The sequence below is a fragment of the Monodon monoceros genome, unplaced genomic scaffold, assembly GCF_005190385.1.
Source record: "Monodon monoceros isolate NGI ecotype Baffin Bay Population unplaced genomic scaffold, NGI_Narwhal_1 Super_Scaffold_18, whole genome shotgun sequence".
Lineage (NCBI taxonomy): Eukaryota > Metazoa > Chordata > Mammalia > Artiodactyla > Monodontidae > Monodon > Monodon monoceros.
The window spans coordinates 35,203,069-35,226,877 of record NW_021703774.1 but is presented as its reverse complement, the minus strand read 5'-3'; the positions used below and the strand labels follow the sequence as shown (position 1 = coordinate 35,226,877).

The following is a 23,809-nucleotide window of genomic DNA, read 5'->3' as shown; positions in this document are numbered from 1 at the left end:
CTAGGACATACCAAATGCAAGACTTCAATCTTCTGACCCTTTGCCTGGCCTTAATGTCACACCCGCTAAGCAGGTAAGGGTGAGTAATGACCAAACAGGCCCGGCCCGTGTCCCCGCAGGGCCCCACCTGGAAGCCAGGAGGAGGCCACATCCTCTGGGGGGCAGGGGCTTCTTCTGTACATTCCCACTTTCCCCAGCAAGACAGGCAGCTCATCTCTGTTCCCATTTAGCCAGACTTTTCAAAGGATGGGAGATTTACTAGAGAAACTGAATGCAGGCATCAGAGAATGGGATAATTGGATCCAGGTGGTATGTTTGGTTGGATGTAAAAAGACCATGCCATTAGATGAATATTATTTGATAGGAAAAGTTTCTCCTTCTCTCCCTTTTTAAATGTTTTCTGTGCAGGCAGGATGTCTCAGCCCAAGCCCAGCTGAAAGCTCTTCAGAGACGAGTTGGTGGCACTCAATAGCCTTTCAACAGAGTTAACCATTTTCAGCCTTTGCCAGGAGCAGGCCCAGCTCTCTGGAGGACTTTAGTGCAGGCAAAGAGAAACTGGAGGATTTGCTTCCACCTCCAGCAAAGGCAAGAAGCCTGGGGCCTGTTAGCTGTACCTGACTCGTGCGGGGCAAACACATGAGAGCACTGAGGCCGCCCCCCCCCCACTGTCACCTCTTAGGGGTGGCGACAGTGCAAGTGTGGTTAGGTGTAGTTGAGTCTGAACACACCTCTGCGAGGCGTCACTCCCCAATCTAACCTGCTCTCTTTTCCCTCTTGGCCAGATCACCAGGGTCCCCGTGGAATCCTGTGAACAGTACACGACCTGTGGGGAATGCCTGAGCTCGGGGGACCCTCACTGTGGCTGGTGTGCCCTGCACAACATGTAAGTTTGGCACATTCTGGAAAAAAGCCTGGAATGCAGAAAACCAGGTACTTTCCTGGGAGTGTTGATGAGGGATGTGACATCAGTTCGTAGGGAGAGAGGAATTTCCCTCTTCTGAGCAGTAATTCTCATCGTGGTTGGAGTGCTGAGAGCAGGAAGAGGAAAAGAGGCCATGGGTGGGCCTTCTTTCTAAGTGCAGTGCCTCTGCCTCTCTGTTTTTCATTTCACCTCCAAAATCTGATCCCCCACCCCCTCCCCCCCGGCCAGCTCTGAAGTCTGTACCTTTTCTACAGGGAAGGGTAGTGGTGTTGGAAGAGCTCACAGGGGAAGTTGTAGAATCTCTAGGTTTCCCAAGAACCTCCTCAGTGTAGCCTGAACGAGGTGCCTCCTTCCTGGAGTTTGCACTAGAGTTGGGAAGCTTGGACTCCAGTTAGCTGCTGTGTGACCCAGGATGGTCCACTGACAACTGTGGGCCTCCATTTCCCCATCGCTAAATAGGGGTAATGCCTCCCTCGCAGGTGAGCTGTGAGGATTAAATGAAATAATAAATGCTTTGGCAATAAGGAAGCTCAGGATAAGCTACACAAGTCAAAATAATTGTTATGGACACAGAAGCCTTGGGAGGACCCTTCTGGCCTCATTAATTCCGGATTCCAAGAAGTCTGCATCTCACTCCAACTGGCCTCACATCCCTATTCAGATACATCCCCTGCCATTGAATACCAGCTCAATAGAAATGCAAAATCGCACTTAAACTTCCTGATTCGAAGTGCCCCAGAGGGAGAGAAGAGGGTGAAAACTCCAAAGGCAGGAGCTGGCCAGGAATTCTGTTCCCCAGTGGAGTTGGAAACTCCTTGGCTCCGTGCCAGCCACCAAAGCATCCCCATAAAATGTGCAGAGTTTAGGGTGGAGGCGGAGGGCTAGAGTTCAGGGTCCTGCACAATAGCTCTTGGCTTCCAGCCTCTGCAGCAGGTGTTGGGAGGGCTATGGAGGGAGGGAGGGAAGCAGGCACCTCACAGATGCAAAATCCGGACTGGATTGGAGCCCACAGATACTGAGTTCCCTGCTTAGATTTGGAGGTAAGGGCCTCCTCCAAAAGTCTTGCCAGAAATGCTCTCACCAGAACCCGGACAGTGAGTCTCCATTTAGGTCAGACCAGTGGTAAAGAAACTGCCGCTGCTCCCACTATGGCCCCAGAATGGCAAAGGTGGCTGCAGTTGGGTTCCCTTCAGTGAGGCTGGCCTGACAGCCAGAAGGCTCTCTCACCTCAAGAGGATTTCTTTCTCCACAGAATCTGACAGCCGCTCCCAGCTTCAGGCCTTGTCTTGGGCTACCTGCCCTCTCACTGTGCGGTGGTGGGTAGATCCGGCCATACTACCCACTCCCTGCTCTCCCTGCCAATCTAGCCTCAATGTCCAAGTTTCCCGGAGGCCCCAGACCACCCCGTCATCCTCCTGGGCCAGGTCAGCTGGGGCTCCTAGAATGACTGGACCACATGAAGATAGTCTCAGATTTCCTCTGCCGTCTGAGCTCCTTCCCTGTCATCACCTGCCAGGGCACACCTCTCCTTCCAGCAGCTCTGTTTGCCAAGAGCACATGGGGAGCAAGTTTCCTCCCGGTTATACCCAGAGGTTTCTCTTCTTCTGGTCCCTCTCATCTTCACCAGCCCCTCCGGCAGTGTCCTCCCACCTGTCGCCATCCGCCTGCCTGGGTAACAGGAATGAGTGGATGGACGACCCCAGCTGCCAGGCCCACACACTGGATTTTAATGGAGGCAGAGGCCTGAGAGAAATTGCTCAGGAGCCTCTGGGTCCGGGGGAGATTTGAAACCTTCCTGTGTCTTCTGTATGCCTTGCTCTTGCAAGTGCGTTATTGTCTTAGAGGCTATTTATCTCTGTTAGGGCTGTTGCCATAAATAGTATGATAAAAAAAGAGCCATTTCAGTGAGTCAATGAGATAAAGGCTCCAGTCAAGAGCTCACTTTAGAGCTATCTTAAGGATTCACTTAAACCTCAATAATTCTTTTCTTTGACAGCATTCATATTTAGATCCATTATGTGCCTGGAAAGGAAGAGGGGGGAGGGACTTTGGGGGGAGCTCGGTTGGGAATCTCAGCCTGGTTGTGGAATCTTGGAGTGTCCCCAGTGGCTCTTTGGTTGGAGAAGCACCAGCCCTGGAGCGTGTTCCCATGTGACTTAAGTGGCCACCAGACGCCCCTGTGTGCAGGCGTCACAGTGCCCACCTGCTGCTGTAGGCAGAGAAGCCAAGAACCAGAGATGAAGATGTGAGGAGAAGCGGCCACACATGCCTTCTGCCAGGGGCAACCCTGCCTGCGACTCCCTGTCTGTCTCTCTCTTTCCCACCACAAACATTTATTGAAAATATACCATGGACAGGTAGAATAGCTCAATGCATAAAACATGGTCCCTGCCTTCAAAGAGCTATGAGTCCAGCCACAAGATCACGTGCATGCTGTCCCACACAGCTAAGACCCTGTCCAGGTTTTTAAATATCCCTGGAGGAGAATAATAATATTCAGAATCATCAACATTGTTCTTAGAAGGGCTAAGAACAGGCCATTTTCTAAACACTAGCTTATTTAATGCTTACAGCAAGCCTATGAGGTAGTGTATTATCATTGGCCTCGGCATTCTACAGTTGAGGGAACTGAGGCGTGGAGAGATTAAGGAACTTGTCCAAGGGGCCACAGCTAGTAGGCTGTAGATCTGGGGTTAGAGCCCAGGCATCATGGCTCCAGAGTTCACATTTTTAGCCTCTTGCCTGCTACTTCTCACGTCCCCAACCTTCCCTCCCTCACTCACTGAGTTTCCCGTAAAGGTGCCGTCCCTCTAGAGCTATTCTTTATGTCTAAACCGCATCTCTTGTGTTGGCGGTCGATCCCACTTCTCTTAGTCTGACTTTAACTGCAATAGAGACCATCTGGGAGTCACCAGGCCCTCTGGGATAAGTGAATGTTGTCATGAGAAGACGGACACAGGCCTCAGAGCAGCAAAGCCTTCTCACTTACCTTCAGGGGACCCTGGAGCCTCCAACAGATGGGTCTCAGAGGCCTGACCGCTTGTGGATCTGTGTTTGTGGCAGGTGCTCCCGCAGGGACAAGTGTCAGCGGGCCTGGGAACCTAATCGATTTGCTGCCAGCATCAGCCAGTGCATGAGCCTCGAGGTGCATCCCAGCAGCATCTCAGTGTCTGAGCACAACCGGCTGGTGAGTAAACTCATCCGGAAGGGTGGAGGCGTGGGGTGTGGGACCCGCACAAGTGTGGGTGTGTTCCTTTAACACTTGCACAATGTAAATGGCTCGCACTTTAAATGCTCCAAGGAAACTTGATCTTTGTAGGAAAACTATGGTAACTCTTATTGTAAAGGGCCTAGTCATTCGCCCTGCCCCTCGCAGATTCATTACCTATTGATCTGTTTTGTAAATCTAGATTTTGCATTTAGTAACAAACAGCTACAACATAATGCAATCCAATGCCATTCGTTGGTATATGGTGTATTTCAATCGTCCACTTGATACAGTGTCTCACAGAAACCTGGAGTTGCCTTTGTGCTTGTATATGAGAGACACAGACAGACAGGCAGACACAGAGAGACTGAGACTTAATTCACAGTATGTGCTTAGAATATTAAAGAGAATACAATGGTCCTTAACCACCTGTCGAGTTGCAACCCCAAATACTTCGTGTCCTCAGGCCCTGCAGGATTATTTCATTCTGGAGGTTATATGAGCATTCACAAATGTTAATTAGTTAATGAACCTTCCAAGACTTGCGTTCATTCATCCCCACGGGGAGGTTTTGGCTCCCATGGAGCTGAGGGAACAAACAGCAGAGTTTGTACCTAAGTCTCTCAGCCCCATGGAAACGAAACTGGGGCAGAGATTCAGCAGCAAACAAATGTATAGAAAGGCTAGGTGATAGCCATTGTGACTAAGAAATCCCTGCCAGGTGGGATGACAAAGGGAGGCCTCCCTCCGTTAGGACTCGCCACTTGCAGGCCGCAGGGTGTTGTCACCATGGACCCTCATGGGCACTCCCCACTGGGAGTCACATTTCTCACCTGTTGTTTCAAATACCACTTAGATACTATATTGTGGTCACTTAGTACAACCCCATTTCCAAGTACACTGAATTCAGAGCAGCATTTTACCATTAAATGATTTCTCAATCAACAGATTCTTCTGACACTCTGTGATATTTTTACCATTCAAAGGAGAGTGTTCAAACTTGAAAGGCCTGCAAACCACTGACCTAGATCACTGGGACCCTAAGAAACAGCAGGCATCACCTGAGCCATTAGTGTTCACTTCCTGCCTTCCTCTGATCCCCTAAACTTCTTGTGAGGTGACTGCCCTACTCTAGGGGAGCTGTCAGGGGGCAGAGAGCCAGAGAGGAACAGAGAATAGAAACTCTAGGAAACCCACCACCTTGGCAAGCAGACCCTAAATGACAGCCAGGCTGAGGCGCCAGCTGTCTTTCGCCAACCCGGTAAACTCCTTATAAACCTGCAGACTGGTGATACGTGTTCTCCCATGATCCAGGGCTAAGGCTTATTTGTGAAGGGCTCAGCTCATGACTTGCTTTCAAGTTTGCATGATTTCATGTCAAAATGAGCTGGGTCTGAGATGGGTTTTGGGACCTTTCCCCCTAGCATCCTTCCCTTCCCCTCCCCCCAGTGCTTTCTGCTGCTGGACAAGACTGAAAAATTAATAGTATTAATAATAAAGACCATTGGCCCTGCACACCCCTCGCAGTGCTACTGTAATTGTTCAGTGTCAAAGCTAGAAGATCACCTGGAAACAACATCCTCTTTATCGATGAGGTCAGTGGAGATGAGTGAGCAAGTGGGCAATGGCAGGGCCAGGCCTGGAGCCCAGGTCTCCTGAGCCCCAAGGGCTCTTCCTACAGCATTATCCTTTTGCTCCTCCCACAGCTCAGCCTGGTTGTGAGTGATGCTCCCGATCTGTCTGCGGGCATCTCCTGTGCCTTTGGGAACCTGACAGAGGTAGAGGGACAGGTATCTGGGAGCCAGGTCATCTGCATCTCACCAGGGCCCAAGGTTGTCCCTGTCATCCCTCTGGATCAAGGTAAGAAGTGTCTGCCATGAGAGTCATATGCTAGGGGCTGCCCTACCAGGGTGGCCAAGAGAAGAGGACCCAGGGAACAGGGTGGCAAGTACCAGCACAGACTGACTGACAGTTGCCTGACTAGGTCTCCTTATGCCAGATACCAATAGGGCTTATAAACTTGTTTGAGTCTGAAAGCAAACTGTCATGCCCCAAAGCAAAATTCAGGAAGAGGGAAATCCCTTGCTCCCATTTGGGTTAAGCCTGCACAGTGCATAAAGATTTTTTCCAGACTTCCCTTCCCTTCGAGGAATGTCAGTGGTTTCAGCCAGTGGTTTTCAGCGGGTTCTCTCCATAGAACTGGGGGCTTTTAGGGCTTTTGACCTGATTTTTTTTTTTTGAATTTTTGAATTTTACTTATTTTTTTATACAGCAGGTTCTTATTAGTCATCAATTTTATACACATCAGTGTATACATGTCAATCCCAATCTCCCAATTCAGCACACCACCACCACCACCACCCCTGCCACTTTCCCCCCGCTTGGTGTCCATACGTTTGTTCTCTACGTCTGTGTCTCAATTTCTGCCCTGCAAACCGGTTCATCTGTACCGTTTTTCTAGGTTCCACATATATGCGTTAATATACGATATTTGTTTTCCTCTTTCTGACTTACTTCACTCTGTATGACAGTCTCTAGATCCATCCACATCTCTACAAATGACCCAATTTCGTTCTGATATTTCTTTTTTTTTAATTTTTATTCTATATCGGTGACCTGATATTTCTGACAGTAACTGTACATATTTGACCAAACAGGGGACTCTGTGGGATCTGATCCATTACCTCCTCCCTAAGAGAGGGGCTGGGGGCGTCTGGGTCTCAGTGATGGGCTGGTCATCAGCAGGATGAAAGGGAGTCTCTTGGAAGAAGATTCAAGAACGTTCCATCTACCATCGGTGCCCCAGGGGAGCCCTGGAGTAGCTGAATGATTTACCCTCAGTCTCTCCACTGTGCCCCAGATTTGTAACCCTCTCCTTTTTTTTTCCTTTTTCCAGACTGGTTTGGGCTAGAGCTGCAGCTGAGATCCAAGGAGACAGGAAAGATATTCGTCGGCACCGAGTTCAAGTTCTACAACTGCAGTGCCCACCAACTGTAAGCACACCCCTCTCAGCACTAGTACTTGTTCAGTATCAAAGCCAGAGGATCCCGTAGACCAACGTCCTTCTATAGAGATGAGGTCGGGAGAAATTAGTGAGCAAGCAGGTAACGGCAGGGCCAGGCCAGAGGAGTCTTGCCCTGGGTCTGGATATGAGTGTGGGGTTTTTCTAAGTTCCCTTAGAACAAGAATCATATTGTATTCACCTCACAGTCTCCCAGTTGGACCCGGCACATTGTCTGGAAGAGAGTAAGCTCTCCATAACTGTTACTTTTCAGTTATATTCCATTTATTCAGTGATATTAAACCGAATGGCTTCACTCTCCACAGCCTCTGATCTCATTCGGTCTCCCTTGCAACACACCCTACCCTCAACTCTCAGACTAAGAGTTAAAAGAGGGTTTGAAGTAAAAACAAAGGTCATGGCTCAGGACCCAGAAGAAAAGTTCTCCATTTTATGCCAGTTGGTGGTGGATTTGAACACGGAGACTGACAACCAGTGGAGCTTGGACACATCATCCATGACCACATGAAGAAGGGACTCAGAGATGGGGAAGTAGCCTCACCCAGCACTCAAATAAAGGACTCAGGCTGGGAGAGGGAGAGGAAGCTTTAAACTATACCGTGGTCCAAACTGAGCCTTCAACTTTTCGAGGAGGAGGGGAAAACCAGGCCCAACCACCAGCCCTCAGAGGGGCTTAAGTGCAGCCCAGCTGACCTCACCAGCCATCTCCAGCAGCAGAATGCCTACCAATTGAGTGCCCTTGGCTGTGAGATCCAACAGCTGCGCAGGAAGCTGGGAGCATTTCATAAGTAAAAAGCAGGACCAGGAGTGGAGGAGAGAGAGACCCATACTTAGTTTCTGCTGGTTCCTCTCTCGAAGTGAAACTGAGACTCCTTCCATACCATCTGGAAACTCATGCACCATTTAGATTTAGATTTAGAAAGAGGGAAACACGTCTCTATAATAGGACCACATAAGGGCCATGTGACCCTGGTCAATCAACAAGGAGAGAGATCAAGCAACAGCTCCATGCCAGAAGGAGCAGTACCTGAGAATATTCTATGGACCCATCCTTCCCATTGCCCAGGGCAGGAACAACCTGAGGACTCCAGCAGTATCAAGTCTGAGGGTCTAGGCTGTGGGCACGATGGGCCCAGCAGTCCATGTGGGGAGAGGGTCTGTTTGCAGCTAAGCCCTAAAGGAATTTAGCCATCAAAATAGGCAAATGAGCCTCCTTAGTCTCCTCTTTTCTGGTCTTGATTTTTCATGATTAGAATCATCTTCTAGAGTTCTAGGGTCTCCACAGTAGCTAAGGAAAGAGACGTACCTGAGCCCCATTTGGCCAAATCAATAGATGTGCTGAGAAAGACAGAACAAGTGGTAAAAATGGCCTGGGAGGAGGCAAGGCAGGGCAGTATGTGGCTGAAGCTGAAATGAATAAAATTGCCCCTTACCGACTGCATTCCAATCCCATTTTGTTGGGAAATGCATCTTGGAAAGTGAGCTTCCCACAACACAGCAGTGAAGGAATACATTGTTTGTGAGAGCATCCACATCTCCATGGCAACTCAGTGTGATGTCACCACTTTCAACCATATTGCCATGGCAATGGAGATGCTGTCACAGGCAACAAGTGTTAGCAGAAAAACAAAGCAGGTATCCTTGACACTAAAGATTCCATTTTATTGCAAAACACTATCTTACCCTTCTTTACTCCTGGCATTCACAGTTAAAAATCACAGAGTCAAGTTCAATTCTTTCCTTTTACTATGGTACACTGAGTCCCATAGGGTATAAGTGCTGCAACGAAGGTCACAAAATTAGCCAATGGAAAAACCTGTTCTAAAACCCTGATCTCATCATCCTTGGTCCATTTTCATGATTTACTTGCTGAATCATAAGATGTTAGCAAGAAGCAATCCATCTGGGCTAGGTTCAGGAACAAAATAACTAGGGGCGTATCTAGAAGGGGATAAAAGTATTTGGCATGGAGAAGAAGTGTAGATGGGCTAACGCACCCAATCCACTGTGGAGTATTAGCCAGTGACCCCTGGATCAAGCCCCATCCGCCCAAATGTCATCAGAGTTCCCACCAGGTGGCGCCAGATTGCAGACCTGGCCGTGTCCCTTCCAGGTTGGTCTAGTTGTGAGAGGCTAGACTAGAGGATCTGGCAAGAAGCAGGAAGAACAACCCTACCTGCAAAACCCGTTTGCCTGACAGTGGTCTGATCACACACAGAGAACCTAGATAATACACACAGCCTCCAGGGGAAACCAGAGGGAAAGAAGTGCTCACTCACCCTGGGGAGAAAGGCAGAAGCCACACACATAGCCTGTTGCTATCTATGCCTGGCAACCTGGAGAGTGGAACAAAGTTATCACTTAATACCGTTTACTCCCCCAAAACTCAGAAACACAGGTGGTATGAACCAATCATTAACACTCCAATGTGATTTAAGAGCTTGAAATAACAGGTGATTTAAGCACTTAAAAATAATACATTTAGCATTGTTAATACTTTTCCAAATCACGTCCTATATATTATCTCGTTTGACACGAAACACCCCATGGAGTGGACAGGAAAGTCTTAGTACAGACAGATGAAGAAATTCCAAGTCAGAAGGTAAAGTGCTTACTCAGGGTGACCTCAGTGGCAGTGGCAGAGGCAAAACTGCAACCAGATCTGCCCAATTTCTATCCCTGTGCTCTTTGGGCGATTCTGTCTTTAGTTTTTTTATTTTTTTATACAGCAGGTTCTTGTTAGTTATCTATTTTATACATATTAGTGTATATATGTCAACCCCAATCTCCCAATTCATCCCACCCCTGCGATTCTGTCTTATAAGTGGTGGTATGCTGCCAAATGTTTAACCGTCAGAAATCGGGGGAAAACTTATTATATGGCATTTTCCAATTTCTATGGCATAAATACTCCCTCCATGGCTAATTTCCAGCTGCTATCATGATGCCAACCGCTTGTAAAATTCCTGAAAATATGAATAATTGGCTATCATGAGCTGATACAGACCAGCTCTAGCACACCACTGGTTTCTAAGTTACATTATTCCCGCTCTGAACACATTTTCCTCTCAATTTTCTGGTCCCGTGGACATCTTAGAGGGATAAGCCACCATTCTCAGGGCTGGGGATGCCCCACCAATCTACCCCTCCAAGAGTGAGACAAGGGTAACAGACTTCCATCATGACACATGGGCTACCAGGCACCCTTACCTTCCCTGTCTGCTGCCTTCTCTTTGCCTCTTACTGTCTCTATCCTTGCAGGTGCCTGTCTTGTGTCAACAGCGCCTTCCGCTGCCATTGGTGCAAATACCGAAACCTCTGTACTCATGACCCCACCACCTGCTCCTTCCAGGAGGGCCGGATCAACATTTCAGAGGTAAGCATAGCTCACCCTGGCGCAACAGCAGCCCCAGTGAATCCTGAGTGGTCCTCCTTTTTCAGATGGTCCGTCCAACGGCGTGGCCATCTCCTTGCCCTGGTCCATGTTGGTCTTCCTCCCAGAGATGTTAGAAAGCCCTGGTATTATAGAGCTAAAAAAAAGTGGCAGCAAATACCCCAGAGAAGGAGAAGTGTGCCATATTTGCTAGACTCCTAAGATTGTGTGCATTCAAAAGCTTGAGGGGACCTGAGGGTTGAGACTGAAAGTTTAGAGGAAATATATCCAACCGAACAGGCCCCATGGTCTAGAAGAGTGTAGTGAATGGCGTTTGTTCTCTGAGTCTAAGCCCTTTGCTTGGCTGCAGACATCGTCTAGTTCAATAGAACATTTACTCTTAGCCCCTCTTTCATGCCAACCTCCCTTCCTAGTCTAAAATTCAGTGATTCTTTGACTCTGCTGTATGACTGTGTGGGTGGCCTTACAGAAGACAGAGGCAGTCAGCTGGTGAAAAGAACCAGGCCTTGCTAAAAGTCCCATTTTCTTGTGTAGTTGAAGTGCCATCCCTAAGGCCAGACCCACTTTTGTCATCAACACAGTGCAATATCAGATTTCTTCTCTTTCCAACGAATATCGCACCCAATGATATTTCCTTGAGGTTGACTTTCTTACAAATTCATAGCAGGCCTTAGGACAACGAAGCCCGCTGGGTCAGTGTCTAATGTTTTTCATGCCCCAGAGTGACCAGTAGGTGAGTTTGAACAACTATAGAGACCTTATGTATTCCCACAAATGCACATATGTATAAATATACATTCACCTCTCGTTCCACCTTTTAGAAAATCCGCAAATGTAAATAAGTGACAGTGTAGCATTTGCAAATACTGCTACGGCCTTTATATGTCTCCCTCTTGCACTAGGCTACAGGCTCCTTAAAGGCAAGGATTACATATTATCTTTAAATCCTCAGTGCCTTTTTCAGTGAAAGTCTGTAGCATGCATGCATGAAAGCATAGAGGAACCAATGACCACTTTACCCAAATGCCATTAATAGGAAGTGTTCCTTGGAGCTACTTGTCTAAGATTTCAAGAAATAGAGTCTTTTCTGTCTCCTAATCTGGGTAGAAGTACTGGTTGCTTCCATGCATAAACACGAGAAAGTAAGCCTTGATATACATGTCAGCATGATGTACAATTTAAATACCTTATAATTTTATTTGTCAATTATACCTCAGTAAAGCTACATTTTTTTAAATTTTTAATTTAAGAAGAAAGTAGACCTTGAAAGGTTTCCCGGACACACACACACACACGCACGCACACACACACACACACACGTGACCATGAATTCTTTTGAGCTCCTGAAACAATATGTGTTACATTGAGCCAGAAAAAATGGAGTTTGCCTGTCTTGAATGAGAGACACACAGATGGTGCCCACAGGCGGTATTTAAGGCAGACCCAACCACAGATGCCTCAGCAGGATGGAACCAGTTACCTAGTGCCCTGAAAACCTTTCAAGGAAGGCTTTTCCTTTGGCCCGTCTGTATGCTTCGATGTAGCTGACCAGAAAGCGCCACCCTGGTCTTAGTGGACACCGGAAATTAACCCCAGCCCTGGGATTCTGCAAGAGGATGAGACTGCTTTCAGGCCAATCTTCTTACCCAGAGGAAAGGACCCATGCATGAGCCGAGGGTATGGTGGGAGAGGGTACGGTGTGCTTCGCTTTCATCTGGCTGCCGGGCTCCCCTGGGCAAAGAGAAACCCGAAGCCAAGCCTGACAGGACCCAACGGGCAGCTGGAGTGAGGGCAGGAGAGGTGTCAGACCGAGCGAGACCAGTAACTCTGCCCCGTGTGGAGGCCGAAGGGCTGAGGCCCAGAGGCTAATTGAAATCATGCCGCCTCCCTCTCGCCCTTTAGAAGTCACCGGAACACAGCTCCCTCTCAGCCACAGGTGACTCAAGAATTCCAGAGGACTGGGCCTGGGAGAAGTTGTTGCCATCCCAAGTCAGGATTAAATTAATACTGAAAGAGCCCTGCGGGGAAAACCAGAGGCTTCCCATCTCCTTTTTCATTTCCTCCCTTAACGTCTGTTCCTTGAGGTGAGAGAGATGCCTTTGTCTCCGTCACCTCCCCCTCGCCCTGCTGACATGCACTAGCCAGCAGGTCCCCAGAGACTGGGTGTGGGAGAGGATGCTCTGGGGCTCCTGAGTTTACTCAGGAAAGGAAATAGGGCGCAACTTCCGAGGAGGTTGCCAGGGCCACAGCCACTCCCGTGTCCTTTCTCCGCAAACAGCTCCCAGACCCCACTCTGTCCTGTCCAAAGCTCTGCTTTGGGGGGGAGCCCCGTTCCTGAAAATGTGGGAAACAGCAAAGGTGCACATGGCTGGCTCGAGTGAGGTTCCCCTTACTCAGTTAAGAGTCCTGCCTATGTCCTCAGGTTCTTCTGGGGACTGGAAATCCCTTCGGTGCCTCTTTGGGGCTCCTAGAATATCTCTTTTCCACTTCCAGTAAGGGCCCCCCAACTTTGAATCAAACTTTTACATCTGTCTTCTTCCTAGAAACAATGTATAACTGATTAGCTCCATTGATGTGTATAGTAACATTAATGTATCACACATTTGCATTTCTCTCACATGTGACAGGAGGGTGGGGGATGGGGGCACCAGTGGCATCAGCATCGCTTGGGAACTTGTTAGAAATTCAAATTCTTGGGCCTCATCCCAGATTAGGCTGAAGATTGAGAACCACTGACATACGGCATCTCAGTTGATTCTCACAACAGACCTTCAGTTTCACATAATTCATATTTGACAGATGTAGTAACCAAGATGCTAAAAACTGGGGATTTTGCCCAAGGCTACAGAGAACTCAGGCATCCAAAAAGGCAGAGTACAGGATGCTTTCTCCAGAAAATCAGAACTGGTCCGCTTGTCTATTTCCATGGTCGCAGCCACACTTGTGGGTCTAACCTCAACCTAGCCCTGCACCGTTGGTCATGAGGGACCCTCACAAATCCATCCCCACAGATGCAGAAATTGCCCATGGAATACAGGTCAGTAGTGCTACTTCCAGATACAAAGGCAACCAGGACATGAGATGAATCTGCCTACTTCTTTCCAGAGGGCTGATGGTCCAATCCCACACTTAGTTCCGATAACCAAGAACCACTGTGCTAGAGTGAATGCAATTCAAAATAAAAGTATTAGTAGTTAATATTTTTTGAGTGCTTATTATATATACAACATTATACATGCACATTTTTATCTCATTTAATTTTAACTACTCTATGAAGAGGATTCTATTATAGATGAATAAGTTGATAAGTTTAAACCATTTTCCTATGATCCTCACATAAATGCAGAAGTCATGATTCAATGTTCCCAAGCTGGTTCTAAGGATGTTGAAGTCCTCCGATCCTGTGTTCACGTACACATGCGAGAAGTATGCAGTAGTAATGTTAACATGGTTAACCCAGTTTATCACCACTTTTAAGGTAACGAGCCAAACCTTTCCCCCACTCAGAGCACAGCAGATCTCTGATGGGGTCCCAGAAATCTGGGCCTCCCTGGACCGGATCAAGCTGTGACATGGTGTTTACAAGTGGGTGTGCGCAGGAGTATGTACGGCTTTCAGCTTTAGAAGCTCATCTCCCTCCATGGCTAAGCCAGGCCTTGTGAGATGTAGATACACATATCTTCTTTACGCCCTGTCCCAGAGGAAAGATAGAACCAAATAAATCCGATTAGCTTCCCAGGATGCTGGCTGCTCTGTCTCTTTGAAGTCCAGCTGGTGAAGATAATGTCATTTCCACATGGGAGAAGTCGTTTCTGAGGGCTGAAGGGTCCCCAGCGCTCAAAGCTGGAGAAGCACAGCTAAACAGGGTGGATCACGTGGCCCAAAGGTCCGTACACAGGGCTGCTGTGCCAGGGTCCTGCCCTTCCTTCCGTCGTGTGTCTCCTCCTCCGCAGCTCACCCCTCCCCTGGGATGTTCTCCAACAGGACATCTGCTCATCTCGATAGAAACTCAGATTGCTGCCAAGGAGGGCCGTCCTGCTGCCAGTTAGCCTAGAGGCAGAAGGCGGAGTAAAATGACCTACCGAGGTCATTCAGGAGACTGGGCGGGTCTGCGGAAGCAATGGAGATTCTAACAATGCTCACAACAGTCTTCACATGCTGCAGAAGAAGCCTACCATGATTATTTGTTCTCTTGTTCTTAGGACAGGAACTGTGTGCATGCATGTGTGTGTGCTCACAGAAGCAAACAGCTTGGAAGTGGCCTTATTGTATCTAATGAAACCCATCACCTTCCTAAAGCCCCAGAGGTGTCGAAGTTCCAACAGCGTGGCAATGTTCAGGCTGCCGGCTCTCCTGCACCTGCCTTCAGCCCTCACCACTGCCATTCCACCTAAGACTCGCTGCTCCCTCAAGATATTCACCAGAACAATCTCACAACCCGAAGAGTCTGTATATCCCTGTATTTCCTAGGGAGAAGAGAGTGTACCTGGGCACCAGCCGTGTCTTCCCTTTGCCCTAAAGAAGGGAAGGAAGGATGCTATTCCATCTGGCCTGAGAGAAACAGACAAAAAACAAACAAAGCCTAAGACATTCTTTTCTCCCGGGGCAATCTTGGAAGACTGTTTGGGCGTTTGGAAAGCCCCTAATCATCGTCCTTCAATTTAGTCCCCAAAAGTCCGAAAGTCTGACCATGGGAATTTTTTCTAAAATTGTAGAATCTCTTTAAAAAACTCATAAAAGTACTCATAAAGTCTCCTTATGATTCTCCAATTTCCAGGCTGGACCAGACAGCACAGCCCAAAGGATGAGGGTGTGTGGTGGGTGTGTATTTGTGTATATACACATGCATACATATATTTTTTGTCATAATTAAAAGGATTCTACAATCTTGTTTACTAACCTAAGACATTGTACTCCCAAAAGTACATCTTTATGACTCTGCTCATGAAATTTGAATTTGTTCTCTGAGCTCATTAGAGATGAAAAAACAACTGGTCACCCTTTACAATATATCAACTAGTTCTTTTTTTTTTTTTAATTTTTAAAACTGCCTCAGTTTTAATTTCTAATACAGTAAACAAAAGTTCTTGAGGTCCTTAACAATATTTCTCTTAATAGTTTTTTTAAACAAATTTGTTTATTTTATGTATTTATTTTTGGTTGCGTTGGGTCTTCGTTGCTGCGCGCGGACTTTCTCTAGTTGCAGCAAGCAGGGGCTACTCTTCGTTGCGGTGCGCAGGCCTCTCACTGCGGTGGCCCCCACCCCCACCCCCCCGTTGCAGAACACGGGCTCTAGGCGTGCGGGCTCAGTAGTTGTGGCTCTCGGGCTCTAGAGCACAAGCCCAGCAGCCGTGGCACACAGGCTTTGTTGCTCTGCGGCATGTGGCATCTTCCCGGACCATGGCTCGAACCTGTGTCCCCTCCTTGGTGCATCTGTCCTCATCTGTCGGTGAACAGAAGCCACTGCGTGAGTACCACGTGCATACCCCAAAACAGCACGCAACGCTGTCCTGGCTGCCCTCTGCGCCACCGCCGCCGTCCCGCAGGCTCCGGCCAAAACTTTTCCCATTAATCCCCAGATCCCTATCAACTAGTTCTGATTCTGAATATCTATTCTCTCCCTCTCTCTCTTACAGGTATACACACACACATGCACACACACACACAGACACACCCTCATTATACCTCAGCCTTATTTCTAGTCTAAATTTAAATTCTAATTTTTTAGACTCAATGGGAGTTTTTTAGCCACTAACAGGAAATAGTATCTCCTTTTCAAAGGGAAGCCTGGGTTTCCCTAAAGTGGTGTTCATTTTTTTCTTTCTTGGCTATAAATATATGAAAGACTGTCATGAGTGCCCGTGGGGATTGAAAGTAAAAGTGCAGTAAAGAGCAAGTTTATGAGTTGGCAGCTTGAGTGACTGACTTCTAAACAGGGACCCATCTGTTCTGGGGTTGCCTTATGCTCCTGTCTCCTGTGGAAAACTCGCCTGCTTGATATCTTCACATGCAGTCACTGAGGGATGGCACCGTGACCCGTGAGGTTCCGCCTGACCCTCCTAGATAGGTTTCTGTGGGAAACTTCTCCTGGACCCAGCTTTTCATAAATCCTCAGGATTCCTTAATAGATGTAGATGTTCCAATTTAGTAATCCTGTGACTCCAGAAACAATGACTATTTCCAAGCCCAGCTTCGGGAATCAAACTCCTGCTCAAGTCTCTAGATGTTCAGAAGGCAGGACTTTACCTCATCTCTAAAAAATCTAGGAAGTTGGAGCCAAATAGAAAGTTTGAGATTGTTTTGTCTGTTGCTTTATTTTCTTATTTTCCATTTACCCTCCCACGAGCAACGACTACATGTCAGGAATTTGGATAAAGCCTGGGGATACGGAGGCAAATAAGATGCAGCCTAATCCTCAAGGCTCACAGACCAATAAGGAAGACAAGTCAATGAGAAACTGCAATTCTGAGGGCTAAATGCGATCGGGGAGAGTATCCGTAACCCATCCTGAGGGCCAGTGCAGGGAAAGGGTCAGGGTTGGCTTTACAAAGTAGGAGCTGCAGCGTTGAGTTTGAAGGCTAATTAAGAGGTAATCAGGGCTTCCCTGGTGGCGCAGTGGTTGGGAGTCCACCTGCCGATGCAGGGGACGCGGGTTTGTGCCCCGGTCCAGGAAGATCCCACATGCCGCGGAGCCGCAAAAGAAAAAAAAAAAAAGAGGTAATCAGCTAAAGGGGGCTGAGTCAGGGGCCAGGAGGAAGATTCGGGGGGTGGAAGGGGAGTGTTTCTGGTGGAGAGAAAAGCATCTCCAAAGGATCAGAGGTTGATAAGTGAGAGAGATGGTCCCTCAGGACTAACCTTAAATTCCTCCGTGGTATGGCTGGACCACGATGCCCAAGAAACACAGGGTAAGAAGGAGGCTGGGGCCAAATCATGAAGGGAAGGGCTTGCTCCTGCGGCCTCTGCCTAAGCCCACACTGAGCGAGAAGCCCGTGGCTAAGTCAGTCCATTGTTTCACATTCCTGTGGCACCAAAGGCTTCTTACCAGGGATGCCTCTGGCATTAGGAGAGGGACCATTTATTGTTCCAGACTGTCCCACACCTTGAGGAAGTTCAGCATCCTGCCCCACACCCGGCAGTAAATGCCAGTAGCGCCCTCTGCAGGGTAGCAACGTACCAACACCCCCCCCCCACACACACACACACCTTCCCAAAGGCTCCCTCTGAGAACCGGCACCACCACGGAGGGGAAGGGGACAGGGAAATGGGTGCCTTCAAGACGTTGCCCAGTTGATCCCCGGAGACAGGAAATGATTGCACATGGAGGAGGCTGTGTATTCTCATTGCCAGAGACCACTGGGCAATGTCTTCCTGGAGAGGGAGAAAATGGGCAGGGGGTGGAACTGTCAAGAGGTGGTCATTTGACCTCTGGTGGAGAAGCAGCCTCTAGAAGAACTAAGGAACACCACTCTCCTCCTCACTTCCTCCCTCTCTCATGGTCCTTCCCACAACCCCTCCACACCAAGACTTTATTTTTTCTCTTTTGTTTCCCAAAGCGATATGGTCTTCATGCAAGGCTTGGTAATGAAGTGAGATAAAAAGCCAGAGCGAGTGTTTAGAGTGTTGCTGGGAGGGCCTGAGCCACCTCCTGGAAAGGCCACTCAGTCGGCGCTGGGAAGCTGAGGCTGCCGATAACAGATCACCTTGGGCACGGACAGTGCAAGAGGAGCTGGGGGACAGATGAAACCCAGAGGTGGGGGGTCCAGGCTGGGGACAGGGACACGTGGAGCATCTTTTATCATGTGTCTCAGGAGATAAAATCCACAACCTGCCACGCGGGGCTTGAAAATTAATTCCTAAATTGTAACACACACAGCAGATACCGACTTGTGGGATGGAGATGATGATATCGAGGCCCGGGAGCTAAGAAATAGATTTAATATTCCCTGCTGACTCCATGTGCCCCTTAAATGAGGTACATCCTTGTGGGCAGCCCGCCTGGATGCAAGAGGCTATGACCTGGCATGGAAGGCCTGTCCACCACCCGGGCTTGGGGAGCAGGGAGGTATGAGCCAGGACAGACCAGACGGAGGCTCTCTGCTTGTTCCCCAGGACTGTCCCCAGCTGGTGCCCACGGAGGAGATCCTGATACCCGTCGGGGAAGTAAAACCAATCACCCTCAAGGCTCGAAACCTGCCCCAGCCTCAGTCCGGCCAGAGAGGCTATGAGTGCGTCCTCAACATACAGGGGGCCGTCCACCGGGTCCCCGCCCTGCGCTTCAACAGCTCCAGCGTCCAGTGCCAGAACAGCTCGGTAAGAGCACCAGGGCAGGGCTTTCTCTCACACCTGAGCCACGGCCTCAGCCTGACCTGCCCCGGCTTCCAGAACCCTCTGGGTCCACAGGCTGACCCACGTCTCCAGTGACAGAGGAGTCTCCTGGCATAAGCTGAGAGCTTTGTGCCCTTTCTGAGTTGAAAGAGTACTTCTTGGCCTTTGGTGAAACTTCAGCCAACGCCAGTCGACTTGACCCCAAATCCTGTCCGCATTCAGGGAGTGGATCCGCTGGAGGGCAGGGCACCACGCGGGAGGAGAGCTGCAGAAGAGATCAGCGCAAGTGGAAGTAGAGTGGCACGAGGGGAGGGGGGAAGGGAGGAGGAGGAAGCCGTGAACTCCAAGAGCAGCAAGGGTTAAACCAATCCCGAATGCCAGACAGAAAGCACGAGGTGTTTAATTATACTACTAGCCCAGAGAAGATCTTTTCATCTGCCAACTCCCTGTCTCCCTGGGGGGTCAGCTGGGAGATGGGGGGGATGTGACAAAGGTGACAGAGGTGCTGAGGGAAGGTAATTTGCCCGGGAGAGATAAAGAGAATCTGGGCCTCTTATCAGGGAGCTGTCAGATTCCCGGTCATGGGCACTTGATGAAATTTGTAATCGGGTAGAAGGCCGCCAAGCACCCGGGGAAGGTGGGAGATGAGAAAGCAATGGAGCACAGCAAAGGGAGGAAAGTGGCAGGAAGGACTGGAGTGACGGGCCCTGAGAGCTAAGTGGCCAGGCTGGGCAGTCCCCACAGAGGGGATTCCCACAGAGGCTCAGGGGCTGGGCCACCAGTGGGGCTGTTTCGGATGTGTCTGAGGGCTTGAGAGTCCTCGGTGGGATCAGCATGGGAGAAAGTCCACTCCCAGCTACAGCTTGGGGGCCTTAAATGGCAGAGCTGATCAGATCCGTGCCCAGAAAGCTCTGGGCACTTTCCCTAGTGAACTGTTGACCAAAGTAAAGCTCACGTGCAGAAAGAAAGGGCCACCACAGGGCCTGGCCAACCAACCGAGGCACCGCTGTGTGTTACACACATGCTGTGCTCAGGGCTCTGTGGGATTTACAGAGTGGCATGTGGACTTTCTAAAGAGACTAGACTTCCATGTGAAAAGATGCAAAGCAGCTCCCGGGAAGTGCCTGGTTAAAGACAGAAACACCAGGGGACGGAGAGGTTGGGGAGGGCTGGGAGGAATGGCAGAGAAGACACCTGGGGAAGGTGAGTCTGAGCTAGACTAGGAGAGTAAAGTTGGTGAAGGGTGGAGGCTGTTGGGGGAGGGAAGAATTCTTAGGAGACGTGAACTGAACATATACAGAGAGGGGCTTGGGTGGGTGTGCTTGGAGACAGGTGCTTCAAAGATTCTGGAGGAGAAGTGGAAGAGAAGGTTGGAGAACTAAGCTTGGATGGGATTATAAGGGGTATTGAATGCCAACTAAGGGGTTTGAGCTGGATCCTGTTGGCATTAGTGACTAGCAGTCGGGGGAAAGACACCATAGGGATAATGTGAACGGTGCATGGGGTTCCTGTTTCTCCCTCTGGTCCTCTCTCAGCCCAGAGGGAACCAGAATCCCTGGTTTCTTTCCTGGTCCCCTGAGATAGCAGCAGCATCCCCGCCCCCCTGTGATAGAAAGCGTCATGAGCGTGTACCTCTGCCCCTCTCCCCACAGTACCAGTACGACGGGATGGACATGAGCAACCTGGCCGTGGACTTCGCCGTGGTGTGGAATGGCAATTTCATCATTGACAACCCTCAGGACCTGAAGGGTAAGCAGCTACTTCCAGGTGGAGTTTCTTTTGTTGTTTTTTTTTGTGGTACGCGGGCCTCTCACTGTTGTGGCCTCTCCCATTGCGGAGCACAGGCTCCGGATGCACAGGCTCAGCGGCCATGGCTCGCGGGCCCAGCCGCTCCGCGGCATGTGGGATCTTCCCGGACCGGGACACGAACCCGCATCCCCTGCATCGGCAGGCGGACTCTCAACCACTGCGCCACCAGGGAAGCCCCCAGGTAGAGTTTTGATCTTTCCGTGACCCTGGGAAAAACTGGGGCTGGAAGGATCAGAGCCGGCCAGCTGCTGTGCCATGAATAATACACTCCCTCTGTCAGCGTAATTCTTCAGAGGATCCTAAAGCAACATTTGGCGCCATCAAAGCAGTCCTGTTGGGAACCCTGTTTTATTACAACCAGAGCATCCGCCGGGTGGCTGCCGGTTCATCACGTTTTCCTTTGGCTCCCGGAGACTTTGAAGTGTCTGTGGAACCTGACCAGGAGAGCAGCAGGCAGGAATGTCCTGCCAGTTTTCCTGGAAATGGAGATATTATTTACAATCAGGTTCTGGTTCCCCTGTCCTTGGTCCCAGTCGCTGCACAAGGAAGGTTTGAAAGGCGGCTCCCCTGGTCCTGAGGTTGACAGGAGGAACCAGCTTGCTGACTCGAGGGCACAGCTATTGCAAGGAAGCTCAAGAAAGAGCTGGGCTGATGCAGGAGGGGGTGTACCATGAGGCCACCTCATTCGTGTCCTACACACCCATGTGGAGGTCCTCTTGGGTGCAGGCAGGCTGCCCCTAGTACAGCATTCCTCCCAGATCTCAAGAATGACAAAAGTGACTCCAGTTTGATGAGCACTCTGGCTAGGCACTCACTAAGTGGTTTATTTGAGATTATTTTCCTAATCATCACAACAACTCTGAAGGGTATGTACCAGTATTATCCTCATTTTATAGATAAGGAAACTGAGACCCAAAGAAGTTAAGAGATGTACCAAGACTGTTCACTTTGCCAACATATACACTAAAATTGGAACGATGCAGAGGTCATGACCCCTGCACAAAGATGCTGCAAACTCACAAAGCATTCCATGTTTTTAAGACAAAGACTGTGTAGTATAACTTATATGTGGAACCTGAAAAAAAATGTCCAACTCACAGAAACAGAGTAGAAAAATGGTTGCCAGGGATTTGAGGGGGTTGGAGAAATAGGGAGAGGTTGGTAACAGCGTACAAACTTCCAGCTATAAGATGAATAAGGCCTGAGGATCTAATGTATAACATGGTGGCTGTAGTTGGTAACACTGTATTACATAATTGAAACTTGCTAAGAGAGTAGAACTTAAATGTTCTTAACACATATATACGTATATATATATATATATATATATACATATATATACATATACACACACACATATATAGATATAGATATAGATATAGATATGGGGGTGATGGATGTGTTAATTAACTAGATGGGAGGAATCTTTTCACTCTTTGTATGTATGTCAAATCATCACAGTATACACTTCAAATATTGTACAATTTTTTTGTCAGTTGCATCTCAATGAAGTTGAAAAAAGAAAAAAAATGAACCAAGAGTCAAATAGTAAGAGCCAGGATTTGAACCAAAACAGTCTAATTCTGGAGTTCACATGCTTAACCACATCAGTGTTCTCCCTCCCAGTGGCTCCAGCTCTTGTGGGATGTGAAACCTCCTTCCCGTAGAACCCTATCACCGCCCCCCACCATGAGCCACATTCCACCACATTTCAAGTGGCTAGGGTTGTCACAAGCCTGTCCTTCAGCCCGAGGGTCACCCCATGGGCACAGAAAGAGGGGCTGAGGCCACAGGAGGACCTGAAAGTGCTTCAGCATCTCTTCCAGATGCTACGGTCCCTGTCCCGGATGCTGCCATGAAAATAAGTGCTACTTATGCTGGGAGACTTTTTCTATTTCCCCTCGTACCCAGGCCAAATTTTCTCAGTGCTAAGAGATAGACATTTCCCCTGCTGAGGATCTGGGCTTAGTTCCCAGAGGTTGCCTTTGCACCTGGAGCTTAGAGAAAAAACAGCCACATCCAAGCTGTGGCATCGGAACCCTCCCTTGTGGCGCCTGACAACTTTTAAGCAGCTCCTTGAATGCACAGGCCATGGCGATCTCACATTCACCTCCCACCCAGATCCCAGCTGTTCCTGGAGAGTATGCACTGTGTTGGGTGGAGGAGGCCACAGTGCTTAAGGACGCAGATTCTAGAATCCAACAAACTGGGATTCGAATCCTGGCTCTTTCACCAATAGCTATGTGAACTCAGACTAATTACTGCTCCTCTCAGTGTCCCAAGTTCATTATCTGGGAAATGGGGAAAGGATGCCCACCTCTCAGGGTCACCATGAGGGTCAAATGAGAAATTAGATGTGGACCATTTGCATATTAATAAATGCATAATGTGGATTTGTTCATTTTAAGATTCCCATTTCCTGCCCTCTACCATAAGAAGCCATAGGCATGAGGATGTTTCAGTATAGCCCCTGCAGCTGAGACTGAGGAATGCTTGGCAGAGCAGAGGAGTAGAATGGGGACGCATGGAAGAATAAAAAAAATACCTCTACCCTGGGGCATGTACCTGAGCTCCAGAGGCATGCCACCCAGGCCTGAGAGCTTAAGTCTGCTTGACCAGAAGAGTTGAAAAATGACTTTCTAAGTATTCTGCTTCTGAAGAATTCTACTTGGGACTCTGAATTCAAAACTCCAGCAGACAACTACCAAGCCTCGGGCTCACAAAACCGTTCTGCCGACTGGCCTGTCTAGGGCTTCTAAGTGGGTAGGAGACAAAAGCAAAAGCATTTGCAGACTCCAAAAGTGACCTGTTAAGTAGCCAGTTTGCCCTCTCTGGGGATATCCGCTCCATCCACAGGGCCATGAACAGGATGGCATCAACCATCTTTCCTTCTCAGCTCTGCCTCCACTCTGCCAGGCATGTGGCCTTTCTTGAAGCCCCAGCTGACGCCTCTCCCAGACCCACCCAGTCCCCTGTGTGCCTCTCTCCTCTCAGGACCTGCGTGCTAGCAGCACGGCGAGTTGGATCTGCAGAATCCCAGCTTGGGGCACTAACCTTAGTAAACTCCAAGAGTCATTACATCTCTCTTTGAGCTTCTTTTTTGCCTGAAATGGGGAAATCAGTCCTTAC

The 23,809-nt window shown here is 48.9% G+C and overlaps 1 protein-coding gene and 1 pseudogene across 4 annotated transcripts in view; both read left to right on the top strand.

The window, feature by feature from the left end:
- The window catches only part of PLXNA2 (plexin A2), a 216,027-nt gene that overhangs the window by 136,818 nt on the left and 55,400 nt on the right, over positions 1-23,809 (top strand). For all 4 annotated transcript variants that reach the window (XR_003794499.1, XM_029229414.1, XM_029229415.1 and 1 more), the window contains 7 exons: positions 783-883; positions 3,986-4,109; positions 5,837-5,990; positions 7,027-7,123; positions 10,414-10,528; positions 18,656-18,856; positions 20,524-20,620. Coding sequence is in view for 3 of the 4 variants with exons in the window: in XM_029229414.1 (XP_029085247.1) it covers positions 783-883; positions 3,986-4,109; positions 5,837-5,990; positions 7,027-7,123; positions 10,414-10,528; positions 18,656-18,856; positions 20,524-20,620 (889 nt within the window). In the remaining variant the exon portion in view is untranslated. The remainder of the gene's footprint in view (positions 1-782; positions 884-3,985; positions 4,110-5,836; positions 5,991-7,026; positions 7,124-10,413; positions 10,529-18,655; positions 18,857-20,523; positions 20,621-23,809) is intronic.
- On the top strand, positions 21,620-21,718 carry LOC114900107 (annotated as a pseudogene).